At 61.4% G+C, this 16485-nt stretch overlaps 1 protein-coding gene across 1 annotated transcript in view; it reads left to right on the top strand.

The window, feature by feature from the left end:
- The window catches only part of ILK (integrin linked kinase), a 32891-nt gene that overhangs the window by 11638 nt on the left and 4768 nt on the right, over positions 1 to 16485 (top strand). The window contains exons 2-10 of the mRNA XM_069969292.1: positions 1691 to 1794; positions 2501 to 2666; positions 3952 to 4047; positions 4138 to 4234; positions 6381 to 6464; positions 6695 to 6780; positions 7772 to 7881; positions 12362 to 12489; positions 15187 to 15308. Of these exons, the coding sequence (XP_069825393.1) occupies positions 1706 to 1794; positions 2501 to 2666; positions 3952 to 4047; positions 4138 to 4234; positions 6381 to 6464; positions 6695 to 6780; positions 7772 to 7881; positions 12362 to 12489; positions 15187 to 15308 (978 nt within the window). The 5' untranslated portion in view covers positions 1691 to 1705. The remainder of the gene's footprint in view (positions 1 to 1690; positions 1795 to 2500; positions 2667 to 3951; positions 4048 to 4137; positions 4235 to 6380; positions 6465 to 6694; positions 6781 to 7771; positions 7882 to 12361; positions 12490 to 15186; positions 15309 to 16485) is intronic.

Raw genomic sequence — 16485 nt, 5'->3', positions numbered from 1 at the left:
TGGTAGAGGATGATGGTGCGGCCCCCTTCCATCCACCATAGTCTGTGTGTGTGTGGTAGAGGATGATGGTGCGGCCCCCTTCCATCCACCATAATCTGTGTGGTAGAGGATGATGGTGCGGCCCCCTTCCATCCACCATAGTCTGTGTGGTAGAGGATGATGGTGCGGCCCCCTTCCATCCACCATAGTCTGTGTGGTAGAGGATGATGGTGCGGCCCCCTTCCATCCACCATAGTCTGTGTGGTAGAGGATGATGGTGCGGCCCCCTTCCATCCACCATAGTCTGTGTGTGTGTGGTAGAGGATGATGGTGCGGCCCCCTTCCATCCACCATAGTCTGTGTGGTAGAGGATGATGGTGCGGCCCCCTTCCATCCACCATAGTCTGTGTGGTAGAGGATGATGGTGCGGCCCCTTCCATCCACCATAGTCTGTGTGTGTGGGGTAGAGGATGATGGTGCGGCCCCCTTCTATCCACCATAGTCTGTGTGGTAGAGGATGATGGTGCGGCCCCCTTCCATCCACCATAGTCTGTGTGTGTGGTAGAGGATGATGGTGCGGCCCCCTTCCATCCACCATAGTCTGTGTGTGTGTGGTAGAGGATGATGGTGCGGCCCCCTTCCATCCACCATAGTCTGTGTGGTAGAGGATGATGGTGCGGCCCCCTTCCATCCACCATAGTCTGTGTGTGTGGGGTAGAGGATGATGGTGCGGCCCCCTTCCATCCACCATAGTCTGTGTGTGTGTGTGTGTGGTAGAGGATGATGGTGCGGCCCCCTTCCATCCACCATAGTCTGTGTGGTAGAGGATGATGGTGCGGCCCCCTTCCATCCACCATAGTCTGTGTGTGTGTGGTAGAGGATGATGGTGCGGCCCCCTTCCATCCACCATAGTCTGTGTGGTAGAGGATGATGGTGCGGCCCCTTCCATCCACCATAGTCTGTGTGTGTGGTAGAGGATGATGGTGCGGCCCCCTTCCATCCACCATAGTCTGTGTGTGGTAGAGGATGATGGTGCGGCCCCCTTCCATCCACCATAATCTGTGTGGTAGAGGATGATGGTGCGGCCCCCTTCCATCCACCATAGTCTGTGTGTGTGGTAGAGGATGATGGTGCGGCCCCCTTCCATCCACCATAGTCTGTGTGTGTGTGGTAGAGGATGATGGTGCGGCCCCCTTCCATCCACCATAGTCTGTGTGGTAGAGGATGATGGTGCGGCCCCCTTCCATCCACCATAGTCTGTGTGTGTGGTAGAGGATGATGGTGCGGCCCCCTTCCATCCACCATAGTCTGTGTGTGGTAGAGGATGATGGTGCGGCCCCCTTCCATCCACCATAATCTGTGTGGTAGAGGATGATGGTGCGGCCCCTTCCATCCACCATAGTCTGTGTGTGTGGTAGAGGATGATGGTGCAGCCCCCTTCTATCCACCATAGTCTGTGTGGTAGAGGATGATGGTGCGGCCCCCTTCCATCCACCATAGTCTGTGTGTGTGGTAGAGGATGATGGTGCGCCCCCTTCCATCCACCATAGTCTGTGTGGTAGAGGATGATGGTGCGGCCCCTTCCATCCACCATAGTCTGTGTGGTAGAGGATGATGGTGCGGCCCCCTTCCATCCACCATAGTCTGTGTGTGTGGTAGAGGATGATGGTGCGGCCCCCTTCCATCCACCATAGTCTCTTATCCCTTACAGGACACCGGACCCATCATGGACGACATATTCACACAGTGCCGAGAAGGGAATGCGGTGGCCGTGCGGCTCTGGCTGGATAACACTGAGAACGACCTCAATCAGGGGTGAGTGCTGTGTGCTTGCCGGCTCTCCCTGCTGTATTCCCCCCCCCCCCCCCCCCCCTCCTGGGTGCCGGCTCTCCCTCTTGTTTCTCCCCCCTCCTCCTGTGTGCCCCGCCCCCCCCCCCCTTTCTCCTGGGTGCCTGCTCTCCCTGCTGTATTCCCCCCCCCCCCTCGCTTCCTCCTGGGTGCCGGCTCTCCCTGCTGTATTCCTCTCCCTTCCTCCTGGGTGCCGTCACTCCCTGCTGTATTCCCCCCCCCCCCCCCCCCCCCCCCCCCCCCCCCCCGCTTCCTCCTGGGTGCCGGCTCTCCCTGCCGTATTCCTCTCCCTTCCTCCTGGGTGCCGTCACTCCCTGCTGTATTCCCCCCCCCCCCCCCCTTCCTCCTGGGTGCCGGCTCTCCCTGCCGTTTTCCTCTCCCTTCCTCCTGGGTGCCGGCTCTCCCTGCTGTATTCCCATCCCCCCCCCCCCACCCACCCCCTTCCTGGGTGCCGGCTCTCCCTGCTGTATTCCCCCCCACCCCCTTCCTGGGTGCCGGCTCTCCCTGCTGTATTCCCCCCCCCCCCCGCCCCCCCCACCACCCCCTTCCTGGGTGCCGGCTCTCCCTGCTGTATTCCCCCCCCCCTTCCTGGGTGCCGGCTCTCCCTGCTGTATTCTCCCCCCCCCCCCCTTCCTGGGTTCCGGCTCTCCCTTACTGTAGCGCTGTTTCCCAGGGATGACCACGGCTTCAGCCCCCTGCATTGGGCGTGTCGGGAGGGCCGCAGTAACATTGTGGATATGCTGATAATGAGAGGGGCGCGAATCAACGTTATGAACCGGGGAGACGACACTCCGCTGCACCTCGCTGCCAGTCATGGCCACCGCGACATTGTTCAGAAGGTGAGGTCAGTGATACTGGGAGGTGATGCGGGTGACACCGGGAGGTGATGCGGAGGTCATGGAGGTCGTACTGGGAGGTGATGGGGGGGGGGGGGGGGGGTGATAATGGGAGGTTGGCGGAGGTCATGGAGGTTGTGATGGGGGTGATAATGTGAGGTTGGCGGAGGTCATGGAGGTCGTACTGGGAGGTGATGGTGGTGTGATAATGGGAGGTTGGCGGAGGTCATGGAGGTCGTACTGGGAGGTGATGGTGGTGTGATAATGGGAGGTTGGCGGAGGTCATGGAGGTCGTACTGGGAGGTGATGGGGGTGTGATAATGGGAGGTTGGCGGAGGTCGTACTGGGAGGTGATGGGGGTGTGATAATGGAAGGTTGGCGGAGGTCGTACTGGGAGGTGATGAGGGTGTGATAATGGGAGGTTGGCGGAGGTCATGGAGGTCGTACTGGGAGGTGATGGGGGGGGGTGATAATGGGAGGTTGGCGGAGATCATGGAGGTTGTGATGGGGGTGATAATGGGAGGTTGGCGGAGGTCATGGAGGTCGTACTGGGAGGTGATGGGGGTGTGATAATGGGAGGTTGGCGGAGGTCATGGAGGTTGTACTGGGAGGTGATGGGGGGGTGATAATGGGAGGTTGGCAGAGATCATGGAGGTTGTACTGGGAGGTGATGGGGGGTGATAATGGAAGGTTGGCAGAGGTCATGGAGGTTGTACTGGGAGGTGATGGGGGGTGATAATGGGAGGTTGGCGGAGGTCATGGAGGTTGTACTGGGAGGTGATGGGGGGTGATAATGGAAGGTTGGCAGAGGTCATGGAGGTTGTACTGGGAGGTGATGGGGGGTGATAATGGGAGGTTGGCGGAGGTCATGGAGGTTGTACTGGGAGGTGATGGGGGGGGGGTGATACTGGGAGGTTGATGGGGGTCATGGAGGTCGTACTGGGAGGTGATGGGGGGGGTGATACTGGGAGGTTGATGGGGGTCATGGAGGTCGTACTGGGAGGTGATGGGGGGGGTGATACTGGGAGGTTGATAGGGGTCATGGAGGTCGTACTGGGAGGTGATGGGGGGGGTGATACTGGGAGGTTGATGGGGGTCATGGAGGTCGTACTGGGAGGTGATGGGGGGTGATACTGGGAGGTTGATGGAGGTCATGGAGTTCAAACTTGGAGGTGATGGGGGTGATACTGGGATTGGATTTGAAGCTTGGTCTCTTGTGGTCACTGGGGGCTATAGCAGGCGGTGCCCCCTGCAGGCTGACTTACTGACTGCTCCTCTTGTCCTGCAGCTCATTCAGTATAAGGCAGATGTGAATGCTGTGAATGAACACGGAAACTCCCCCCTGCACTACGCCTGCTTCTGGGGACAGGATGAGGTTGCTGAGGTAAGGACCGGACAGGACGCTGCTAGACCGGACAGGACTCTGCTACCCCGGACCGCTCCTCCCTCGTACTGACTGATTCTCTCTTTTCAGGACTTGGTGAATAATTCTGCCCTGATCTACATCAGTAATAAGTATGGAGAGACCCCGCTGGACAAGGCCAAACCCCATCTCCGCGAGCTGCTGCGAGGTGCCTCATGCCTGCCGCCTTGCCCTGTATGCGCTCTGTGTGGATGGATGTGGTGTAGTGTAGCGGCATGCGCTCTGTGTGGATAGATGTAGTGTAGCGGCATGCGCTCTGCGTGGATGGATGTGGTGTAGTGGCATGCGCTCTGTGTGGATAGATGTGGTGTAGTGTAGCGGCATGCGCTCTGTGTGGATAGATGTAGTGTAGCAGCATGCACTCCGTGTGGATAGATGTGGTGTAGTGGCATGCGCTCCGTGTGGATAGATGTGGTGTAGTGGCATGCGCTCCGTGTGGATAGATGTGGTGTAGTGGCATGCGCTCCGTGTGGATAGATGTGGTGTAGTGGCATGCGCTCTGTGTGGATAGATGTGGTGTAGTGGCATGCGCTCTGTGTGGATGGATGTGGTGTAGTGGCATGCGCTCTGTGTGGATGGATGTGGTGTGGTGTAGTGTAGCAGCATGCGCTCCGTGTGGATGGATGTGGTGTAGTGGCATGCGCTCCGTGTGGATAGATGTGGTGTAGTGGCATGCGCTCCGTGTGGATAGATGTGGTGTAGTGGCATGCGCTCCGTGTGGATAGATGTGGTGTAGTGGCATGCGCTCTGTGTGGATAGATGTGGTGTAGTGGCATGCGCTCTGTGTGGATAGATGTGGTGTAGTGGTATGCGCTCTGTGTGGATAGATGTGGTGTAGTGGCATGCGCTCTGTGTGGATGGATGTGGTGTAGTGGCATGCGCTCTGTGTGGATAGATGTGGTGTAGTGGCATGCGCTCCGTGTGGATAGATGTGGTGTAGTGGCATGCGCTCCGTGTGGATAGATGTGGTGTAGTGGCATGCGCTCCGTGTGGATAGATGTGGTGTAGTGGCATGCGCTCTGTGTGGATAGATGTGGTGTAGTGGCATGCGCTCTGTGTGGATGGATGTGGTGTAGTGGCATGCGCTCTGTGTGGATGGATGTGGTGTGGTGTAGTGTAGCAGCATGCGCTCCGTGTGGATGGATGTGGTGTAGTGGCATGCGCTCCGTGTGGATAGATGTGGTGTAGTGGCATGCGCTCCGTGTGGATAGATGTGGTGTAGTGGCATGCGCTCCGTGTGGATAGATGTGGTGTAGTGGCATGCGCTCTGTGTGGATAGATGTGGTGTAGTGGCATGCGCTCTGTGTGGATAGATGTGGTGTAGTGGTATGCGCTCTGTGTGGATAGATGTGGTGTAGTGGCATGCGCTCTGTGTGGATGGATGTGGTGTAGTGGCATGCGCTCTGTGTGGATAGATGTGGTGTAGTGGCATGCGCTCTGTGTGGATAGATGTGGTGTAGTGGTATGCGCTCTGTGTGGATAGATGTGGTGTAGTGGTATGCGCTCTGTGTGGATAGATGTGGTGTAGTGGTATGCGCTCTGTGTGGATAGATGTGGTGTAGTGGCATGCGCTCTGTGTGGATAGATGTGGTGTAGTGGCATGCGCTCTGTGTGGATAGATGTGGTGTAGTGGTATGCGCTCTGTGTGGATAGATGTGGTGTAGTGGTATGCGCTCTGTGTGGATAGATGTGGTGTAGTGGTATGCGCTCTGTGTGGATGGATGTGGTGTAGTGGCATGCGCTCTGTGTGGATGGATGTGGTGTAGTGGCATGCGCTCCGTGTGGATAGATGTGGTGTAGTGGCATGCGCTCCGTGTGGATAGATGTGGTGTAGTGGCATGCGCTCCGTGTGGATGGATGTGGTGTAGTGGCATGCGCTCCGTGTGGATGGATGTGGTGTAGTGGCATGCGCTCCGTGTGGATGGATGTGGTGTAGTGGCATGCGCTCTGTGTGGATGGATGTGGTGTAGTGGCATGCGCTCTGTGTGGATGGATGTGGTGTAGTGGCATGCGCTCTGTGTGGATGGATGTGGTGTAGTGGCATGCGCTCTGTGTGGATGGATGTGGTGTAGTGGCATGCGCTCTGTGTGGATGGATGTGGTGTAGTGGCATGCGCTCTGTGTGGATGGATGTGGTGTAGTGGCATGCGCTCTGTGTGGATGGATGTGGTGTGGTGTAGTGTAGCAGCATGCGCTCCGTGTGGATGGATGTGGTGTAGTGTAGCGGCATGCGCGCCGCGTGGATGTGTTACCCTGTACGTGTAGCGGCATGTGGTAAGGTGTTTGTCTCCATAGATCGGGCAGAGAAGATGGGGCAGAGCATGAATAGGATCCCGTACAAGGACACCTTCTGGAAAGGAACCACTAGAACCCGACCACGTGAGAATCTTCTCTTACTGCAGCGTGTTTCCCCCTCCGTGCAGTCAGGTCCCCCCACCGTGCAGTCAGGTCCCCCCACCGTGCAGTCAGGTCCCCCCACCGTGCAGTCAGGTCCCCCCACCGTGCAGTCAGGTCCCCCCACCGTGCAGTCAGGTCCCCCCACCGTGCAGTCAGGTCCCCCCACCGTGCAGTCAGGTCCCCCTTCTCACACTTCTCCATCTTGTCTGCAGGAAATGGGACGCTCAACAAACAGGCCGGGATAGATTATAAGCAGCTAACACTCAGCCACAAGCTCAACGACAACCACTCTGGAGAGGTGAGTGCGCAAGGACCCCCCGCCATAATGTGTGCGAGGGACCCGCCAGGCCCCGCCATAGTGTGTGCATGTGTGCGAGGGATCCCCCTGCCAGGCCCCGCCATAGTGTGTGCGTGGGACCCCCCGCCAGGCCCCGCCATAGTGTGTATGCGTGCGAGGGACCCCCCGCCAGGCCCCGCCATAGTGTGTGCATGCGTGCGAGGGACCCCCCTGCCAGGCCCCGCCATAGTGTGTGCATGCGTGCGAGGGACCCCCCTGCCAGGCCCCGCCATAGTGTGTGCATGCGTGCGAGGGACCCCCCTGCCAGGCCCCGCCATAGTGTGTGCATGCGTGCGAGGGACCCCCTGCCAGGCCCCGCCATAGTGTGTGCATGCGTGCGAGGGACCCCCCCGCCAGGCCCCGCCATAGTGTGTGCATGCGTGCGAGGGACCCCCCCCGCCAGGCCCCGCCATAGTGTGTGCATGCGTGCGAGGGACCCCCCCGCCAGGCCCCGCCATAGTGTGTGCATGCGTGCGAGGGACCCCCCCCCCCCCCCCCCCCCCCTGCCAGGCCCCGCCATAGTGTGTGCATGCGTGCGAGGGACCCCCCCGCCAGGCCCCGCCATAGTGTGTGCATGCGTGCGAGGGACCCCCCCGCCAGGCCCCGCCATAGTGTGTGCATGCGTGCGAGGGACCCCCCCGCCACACCCCGCCATAGTGTGTGCATGTGTGCGAGGGACCCCCCCGCCAGGCCCCGCCATAGTGTGTGCATGTGTGCGAGGGACCCCCTGCCAGGCCCCGCCATAGTGTGTGCATGTGTGCGAGGGACCCCCCCCCCCCCCCCCCCCCCCTGCCAGGCCCCGCCATAGTGTGTGCATGTGTGCGAGGGACCCCCCTGCCAGGCCCCGCTGTAGTGTGTCCGAGGGCCCCACCATATGAATACGATAAGGCTGCATTTGTTATACGGGCCGTGTGAATGCAGCCTTATACTTATAATCTTGTTATCTCTGTAGCTGTGGAAAGGCCGCTGGCAGGGCAACGACATAATCATCAAGGTTCTAAAGATCCGAGACTGGAGCACCAGGAAGAGCCGGGACTTCAATGAAGAGTATCCCAAACTAAGGTGAGGGGGCGGGGCTAGCTCTGAGGAGAGTACTAGGAGGGTGGGGGCGGGGCTAGCTCTGAGGAGAGTACTAGGAGGGTGGGGGCGGGGCTAGCTCTGAGGAGAATACTAGGAGGGTGGGGGCGGGACTAGCTGAGGAGAGTACTAGGCGGGTGGGGGGCGGGGCTAGCTCTGAGGAGAGTACTAGGAGGGGGCGGGGCTAGCTCTGAGGAGAGTACTAGGAGGCTGGGGGGTGGGAGTAGCTCTGAGGAGAGTACTAGGAGGGTGGGGGGTGGTGTTAGCTCTGAGGAGAGTACTAGGAGGGTGGGGGCAGGGGCTAGCTCTGAGGAGAGTACTAGGAGGGTGGGGGGCGGGGCTAGCTCTGAGGAGAGTACTAGGAGGGTGGGGGCGGGGCTAGCTCTGAGGAGACCACTAGGGGGGTGGTGTTAGCTCTGAGGAGAGTACTAGAAGGGTGGGGGGTGGTGGTAGCTCTGAGGAGACTACTAGGAGGGTGGGGGGCGGGGCTAGCTCTGAGGAGAATACTAGGAGGGTGGGGGCGGGGCTAGCTGAGGAGAGTACTAGGCGGGTGGGGGGTGGGGCTAGCTCTGAGGAGAGTACTAGGAGGGGACGGAGCTAGCTCTGAGGAGAGTACTAGGAGGGTGGGGCGGGGCTAGCTCTGAGGAGAGTACTAGGAGGGTGAGGGGTGGGGCTAGCTCTGAGGAGAGTACTAGGAGGGGGCGGAGCTAGCTCTGAGGAGAGTACTAGGAGGGTGAGGGGTGGGAGTAGCTCTGAGGAGAGTACTAGGAGGGTGTGGGGCGGGGCTAGCTCTGAGGAGAGTACTAGGAGGGTGGGGGCGGGGCTAGCTCTAAGGAGAGTACTAGGAGGGGGCCGGGCTAGCTCTGAGGAGAGTACTAGGGAGGAGAATACTAGGAGGGGGCAGGGGCTAGCTCTGAGGAGACTACTAGAAGGGTGGGGGGTGGTGTTAGCTCTGAGGAGACTACTAGGAGGGTGGGGGGTGGTGTTAGCTCTGAGGAGACTACTAGAAGGGTGGGGGGTGGGGCTAGCTCTGAGGAGAGTACTAGGAGGGTGAGGGGGTGGTGTTAGCTCTGAGGAATCTACTAGGAGGGTGGGGGGTGGGAGTAGCTCTGAGGAGAGTACTAGGAGGGTGGGGGGCGGGGCTAGCTCTGAGGAGAGTACTAGGAGGGTGGGGGGCGGGGCTAGCTCTGAGGAGAGTACTAGGAGGGTGGGGGGTGGTGTTAGCGCTCAGGAGAGTACTAGAAGGGTGGAGGTGGTGTTAGCTCTGAGGAGAGTACTAGGAGGGTGGGGGGTGGTGGTAGCTCTGAGGAGAGTACTAGGAAGGGGCGGGGCTAGCTCTGAGGAGAGTACTAGGAGGGTGGGGGCAGGGGCTAGCTCTGAGGAGAGTACTAAGAGGGTGGGGGCAGGGGCTAGCTTTGAGGAGAGTACTAGGAGGGTGGGGGGGGGTGGTAGCTCTGAGGAGAGTACTAGGAGCGGGGGTGGTAGCTCTGAGGAGAGTACTAGGAGGGTGGGGGGGGGGTAGCTCTGAGAACACTACTAGGAGGGTGGGGGGTGGTGTTAGCGCTGAGGAGACTACTAGGAGGGTGGGGGCAGGGGCTAGCTCTGAGGAGAGTACTAGGAGGATGAGGGTGTGGGAGTAGCTCTGAGGAGAGTACTAGGAGGGTGGGGGGGTGGTGTTAGCGCTGAGGAGAGTACTAGGAGGGTGAGGGGTGGGAGTAGCTCTGAGGAGAGTACTAGGAGGGTGGGGGGGTGGTGTTAGCGCTGAGGAGAGTACTAGGAGGGTGAGGGGGTGGGAGTAGCTCTGAGGAGAATACTAGGAGGGTGGGAGGGGGGCCGGCTAGCTCTGAGAATACTAGGAGGGGGCGATGCTAGCTCTGAGGAGAGTACTAGGAGGATGAGGGGGCGGGGCTAGCTCTGAGGAGAGTACTAGGAGGGTGGGGGCGGGGCTAGCTCTGAGGAGAGTACTAGGAGGGTGGGGGCGGGGCTAGCTCTGAGGAGAGTACTAGAAGGGTGGGGGTGGTGGTAGCTCTGAGGAGAGTACTAGAAGGGTGGGGGCGGGGCTAGCTCTGAGGAGACTACTAGGAGGGTGGGGCGTGGGGCTAGCTCTGAGGAGAGTACTAGGAGGGTGGGGGGTGGTGGTAGCTCTGAGGAGAGTACTAGAAGGGTGGGGGGTGGTGGTAGCTCTGAGGAATACTAGAAGGGTGGGGGTGTTGGTAGCTCTAAGGAGAGTACTAGGAGGGTGGGGGCGGGGCTAGCTCTGAGGAGACCACTAGGAGGGTGGGGGGTGGTGTTAGCTCTGAGGAGAGTACTAGGAGGGTGGGGGGTGGTGTTAGCTCTGAGGAGAGTACTAGGAGGGTGGGGGCTGGGCTAGCTCTGAGGAGAGTATTAGGAGGGTGGGGGGCGGGGCTAGCTCTGAGGAGACTACTAGGGGGGTGGTGGTAGCTCTTGAGGAGAGTACTAGGAGGGTGGGGGGTGGTGTTAGCTCTGAGGAGAGTACTAGGAGGGTGGGGGGGGTGGTAGCTCTGAGAACACTACTAGGAGGGTGGGGGGTGGTGGTAGCTCTGAGGAGAGAACTAGAAGGGTGGGGGGTGGTGGTAGCTCTGAGGAGAGTACTAAAAGGGTGGGGGCGGGGCTAGCTCTGAGGAGACTACTAGGAGGGTGGGGCGTGGGGCTAGCTCTGAGGAGAGTACTAGGAGGGGGGGTGGTAGCTCTGAGAACACTACTAGGAGGGTGGGGGGTGGTGGTGGTAGCTCTGAGGAGAGTACTAGGAGGGTGGGGGGCGGGGCTAGCTCTGAGGAGAGTACTAGGAGGGTGGGAGGGGGCCGGGCTAGCTCTGAGGAGAGTACTAGGAGGATGAGGGGGCGGGAGTAGCTCTGAGGAGAGTACTAGGAGGGTGGGGGCGGGGCTAGCTCTGAGGAGAGTACTAGGAGGGTGGGGAGTGGTGTTAGCTCTGAGGAGAATACTAGAAGGGTGGGGGGTGGTGGTAGCTCTGAGGAGAATACTAGGAGGGGGCAGGGGCTAGCTCTGAGGAGAGTACTAGAAGGATGAGGGGGCGGGGCTAGCTCTGAGCAGACTACTAGGAGGGTGGGGGGTGGTGTTAGCTCTGAGGAATACTAGAAGGGTGGGGGGGGGTAGCTCTGAGGAGAGTACTAGGAGGGTGGGGGCGGGGCTAGCTCTGAGGAGACTACTAGGAGGGTGGGGCTAGCTCTGAGGAGAGTACTAGGAGGGTGGGGGGCGGGGCTAGCTCTGAGGAGAGTACTAGGAGGGGGGGGTGGTAGCTCTGAGAACACTACTAGGAGGGTGGGGGGTGGTGGTGGTAGCTCTGAGGAGAGTACTAGAAGGGTGGGGGGTGGGGCTAGCTCTGAGGAGAGTACTAGGAGGGGGGGTGGTAGCTCTGAGAACACTACTAGGAGGGTGGGGGGTGGTGGTGGTAGCTCTGAGGAGAGTACTAGGAGGGTGGGGGGCGGGGCTAGCTCTGAGGAGAGTACTAGGAGGGTGTGGGGCGGGGCTAGCTCTGAGGAGAGTACTAGGAGGGTGGGGGCAGGGGCTAGCTCTGAGGAGAGTACTGGGAGGGTGGGGGGGGGGGGGTGTTAGCTCTGAGGAGAGTACTAGGAGGGTGGGGGCAGGGGCTAGCTCTGAGGAGAGTACTGGGAGGGTGGGGGGGGGGGTGTTAGCTCTGAGGAGAGTACTAGGAGGGTGGGGGGTGGTGGTAGCTCTGAGGAGAGTACTAGGAGGGTGGGGGGTGGTGGTAGCTCTGAGGAGAGTACTAGGAGGGTGGGGGGTGGTGGTAGCTCTGAGGAGAGTACTAGAAGGGTGGGGGCGGGGCTAGCTCTGAGGAGAGTACTAGGAGGGGGGGGGGCTAGCTCTGAGCAGAGTACTACGGGGGGGGGGGGGGTGGTGGTTATAGCTCTGAGGAGAATACTAGGAGGGTGGGGGGGTGGTGGTAGCTCTGAGGAGAATACTAGGAGGGTGGGGGGGTGGTGGTAGCTCTGAGGAGAATACTAGGAGGGGGCGGATCTAGTTCTGAGGAGAGCACTAGGAGGGTGGGGGCAGGGGCTAGCTCTGAGGAGAGTACTAGGAGGGGGCCGGGCTAGCTCTGAGGAGAGTACTAGGAGGGTGGGGGCAGGGGCTAGCTCTGAGGAGAGTACTAGGAGGGTGGAGGGCGGGGCTAGCTCTGAGGAGAGTACTAGGAGGGTGGGGGCGGGGCTAGCTCTGAGGAGAGTACTAGGAGGGTGGGGGGGGGGTGTTAGCTCTGAGGAGAGTACTAGGAGGGTGGGGGCGGGGCTAGCTCTGAGGAGAGCACTAGGAGGGTGGGGGCGGGGCTAGCTCTGAGGAGAGTACTAGGAGGGTGGGTGGAGGGGCTAGCTCTGATTGGTTTGAGTTATTGGCTCCTCCCACAGTCACGTGTTGTGGTGACATCACTGTTCCCATGTCTTGACCCTTTTCTGTCCTCCTCGTTACATAGGATATTCTCCCATCCTAATGTCCTCCCGGTGTTGGGTGCCTGTCAGTCCCCTCCTGCCCCCCATCCTGTGCTCATCACACACTGGATGCCATACGGATCCCTGTATAACGTCCTGCATGAGGGAACCAGTGAGTATGGAGGCGCTGCGTGACTGAGCGGTGGTCAGGAGGACGGGGGAGGTGACTGAGCGGTGGTCAGGAGGACGGGGGAGGTGACTGAGCGGTGGTCAGGAGGACCGAGCGGGGGAGGTGACTGAGCGGTGGTCAGGAGGACCGAGCGGGGGAGGTGACTGAGCGGTGGTCAGGAGGACCGAGCGGGGGAGGTGACTGAGCGGTGGTCAGGAGGACCGAGCGGGGGAGGTGACTGAGCGGTGGTCAGGAGGACCGAGCGGGGGAGGTGACTGAGCGGTGGTCAGGAGGACCGAGCGGGGGAGGTGACTGAGCGGTGGTCAGGAGGACGGAGCGGGGGAGGTGACTGAGCGGTGGTCAGGAGGACGGAGCGGGGGAGGTGACTGAGCGGTGGTCAGGAGGACGGAGCGGTGGTCAGGAGGACGGAGCGGGGGTGGTGACTGAGCGGTGGTCAGGAGGACGGAGCGGGGGAGGTGACTGAGCGGTGGTCAGGAGGACGGAGCGGGGGAGGTGACTGAGCGGTGGTCAGGAGGACGGAGCGGGGGAGGTGACTGAGCGGTGGTCAGGAGGGCGGGGGAGGTGACTGAGCGGTGGTCAGGAGGACCGAGCGGGGGAGGTGACTGAGCGGTGGTCAGGAGGACCGAGCGGGGGAGGTGACTGAGCGGTGGTCAGGAGGACCGAGCGGGGGGAGGTGACTGAGCGGTGGTCAGGAGGACCGAGCGGGGAGGTGACTGAGCGGTGGTTCAGGAGGACCGAGCGGGGGAGGCGACTGAGCGGTGGTCAGGAGGACCGAGCGGGGGAGGTGACTGAGCGGTGGTCAGGAGGACCGAGCGGGGGAGGTGACTGAGCGGTGGTCAGGAGGACGGAGCGGGGGAGGTGACTGAGCGGTGGTCAGGAGGGGCGGGGGAGGGTGACTGAGCGGTGGTCAGGAGGACCGAGCGGGGGAGGTGACTGAGCGGTGGGCAGGAGGACCGAGCGGGGGAGGTGACTGAGCGGTGGTCAGGAGGACCGAGCGGGGGAGGTGACTGAGCGGTGGTGAGGAGGACCGAGCGGGGGAGGTGACTGAGCGGTGGTCAGGAGGACCGAGCGGGGGGAGGTGACTGAGCGGTGGTCAGGAGGACCGAGCGGGGGAGGTGACTGAGGCGGTGGTCAGGAGGACCGAGCGGGGGAGGTGACTGAGCGGTGGTCAGGAGTACCGAGCGGGGGAGGTGACTGAGCGGTGGTCAGGAGGACCGAGCGGGGGAGGTGACTGAGCGGTGGTCAGGAGGACCGAGCGGGGGAGGTGACTGAGCGGTGGGTCAGGAGGACCGAGCGGGGGAGGTGACTGAGCGGTGGTCAGGAGGACCGAGCGGGGGAGGTGACTGAGCGGTGGTCAGGAGGACCGAGCGGGGGAGGTGACTGAGCGGTGGTCAGGAGGACCGAGCGGGGGAGGTGACTGAGCGTGGTCAGGAGGACCGAGCGGGGGAGGTGACTGAGCGGTGGGTCAGGAGGACCGAGCGGGGGAGGTGACTGAGCGGTGGTCAGGAGGACCGAGCGGGGGAGGTGACTGAGCGGTGGTCAGGAGACCGAGCGGGGGAGGTGACTGAGCGTGGTGAGGAGGACCGAGCGGGGGAGGTTACTGAGGCGGTGGTCAGGAGGACCGAGCGGGGGGAGGTGACTGAGCGGTGGTCAGGAGGAACCGAGCGTGGGGAGGGTGACTGGAGCGGTGGTCAGGAGGACCGAGCGGGGGAGGTGACTGAGCGGTGGTCAGGAGGACCGAGCGGGGGAGGTGACTGAGCGGTGGTCAGGAGGACCGAGCGGGGGAGGTGACTGAGCGGTGGTCAGGAGGACCGAGGCGGGGAGGGACTGAGGCGGTGGTCAGGAGGACCGAGCGGGGGAGGTGACTGAGCGGTGGTCAGGAGGACCGAGCGGGGGAGGTGACTGAGCGGTGGTCAGGAGGACCGAGCGGGGGGGAGGTGACTGAGCGGTGGTCAGGAGGACCGAGCGGGGGAGGTGACTGAGCGTGGGTCAGGAGGACCGAGCGGGGGAGGTGACTGAGCGGTGGTCAGGAGGACCGAGCGGGGGAGGTGACTGAGCGGTGGTCAGGAGGACCGAGCGGGGGGAGGTGACTGAGCGGTGGTCAGGAGGACGGAGCGGGGGAGGTGACTGAGCGGTGGTCAGGAGGACCGAGCGGGGGAGGTGACTGAGCGGTGGTCAGGAGGAACCGAGCGGGGGAGGTGACTGAGCGGTGGTCAGAGGACCGAGCGGGGGAGGTGACGGAGCGGTGGTCAGGAGGACGCGAGCGGGGGGAGGTGACTGAGCGGTGGTCAGGAGGACGGAGCGGGGGAGGGGACTGAGCGGTGTCAGGAGGACGGAGCGGGGGAGGGGACTGAGGCGTGTCAGGAGGACGGAGCGGGGGAGGGGACTGAGCGGTGGTCAGGAGGACGGAGCGGGGGAGGTGACTGAGCGGTGGTCAGGAGGACGGAGCGGGGGAGGTGACTGAGCGGTGGTCAGGAGGACGGAGCGGGGGAGGTGACTGAGCGGTGGTCAGGAGGGCGGGGGAGGTGACTGAGCGGTGGTCAGGAGGACGGGGCGGAAGATGTTTTGTGGTTGTGCTGCCCGGACGTGCTGGTCTTGCTGCTCGGACTGATAATGGATGAGGAAGTGTTGGTCAGGATGCAGTTCTGTGCAGTTTTCCCTCTCGTCCTTCCCTTACAGATCTCGTGGTTGATCAGTGCCAAGCAGTGAAGTTTGCCCTGGACATTGCCCGCGGCATGGCCTTTCTCCACACCCTGGAGCCTCTCATTCCTCGCCATTACCTGAACAGTCGCAGCGTCATGGTGAGCATGTGCGGCTCCTGTCAGTGAGCACCTACCCAGTGTTCTCTTCTGCCGTCCATGGTACCTTATGCTCCCCGCCACTCACTTCCTTTGACTCCACGTATTGGAGCAAAGTCCTCACGTGTGGTCCAGGTGTCCAGTAGCTGCTAATGTCACTGATGTCCCATACTGAGGTGTGGAATCAGGAATGAGCACCCCGGAGCATGACCCCCAAGGAGTACGCACCCAACCTGCCACTCCCAGACCTAGATGTGACCTGAACCACTGAGCGACATCTCCGAACAGAAGAGACTTGACACCATATTGTGGGTTTTAAATTGGCCACTGCTTTATTAACCAATTCTAACACAATATGCCTGTCACATATAGGAGATGGCCTCTCCCACGGGTCTCCACCCCCAGATAGGGTACGATCTCCAGGTGTTACTCCCCTGCCATGTAACCTCTCTGGCCTGGGCATTCTGCCACATAAACGGGACAGTAAACAATAGAAATATGAGTGCCCATGAAGTAAGAACCTAGACCTTATTTACACCCAGGTCTCATAATAAGACAGGAGCCAATCACTCATATAAATCAAGCAAAGCGCTTGGTCAGTGCTGCTCCGATCCCTGCCGTTCCTCCCTGGGTGCTGGTGAAAAGTGGGAGCGATTCACTCATCTATAATCATTATGTCGGTGAGGAGGACGGGGCGGGGGAGGTGACTGAGCTGTGGTCAGGAGGACGACCTGGGAGAGGTGACTGAGCGGTGGTCAGGAGGGAGAGGTGACTGAGCTGTGGTCAGGAGGGAGAGGTGACTGAGCTGTGGTCAGGAGGACGACCTGGGAGAGGTGACTGAGCGGTGGTCAGGAGGGAGAGGTGACTGAGCGGTGGTGAAGAGGACGGGGCGGGGGAGGTGACTGAGCTGTGGTTAGGAGGACTGACTGGGAGAGGTGACTGAGCGGTGGTCAGGAGGGAGAGGTGACTGAGCTGTGGTCAGGAGGGAGAGGTGACTGAGCTGTGGTCAGGAGGACGAGCCGGGAGAGGTGACTGAGCGGTGGTCAGGAGGGAGAGGTGACTGAGCTGTGGTCAGGAGGACGAGCCGGGAGAGGTGACTGAGCTGTGGTCAGGAGGGAGAGGTGACTGAGCTGTGGTGAGGAGGACGGACCGGGAGAGGTGACTGAGCGGTGGTCAGGAG

The sequence above is a fragment of the Dendropsophus ebraccatus genome, chromosome 5, assembly GCF_027789765.1.
Source record: "Dendropsophus ebraccatus isolate aDenEbr1 chromosome 5, aDenEbr1.pat, whole genome shotgun sequence".
Lineage (NCBI taxonomy): Eukaryota > Metazoa > Chordata > Amphibia > Anura > Hylidae > Dendropsophus > Dendropsophus ebraccatus.
Note: the sequence above shows the minus strand (reverse complement) of the source record. Positions and strands in the feature narration are given on the sequence as shown.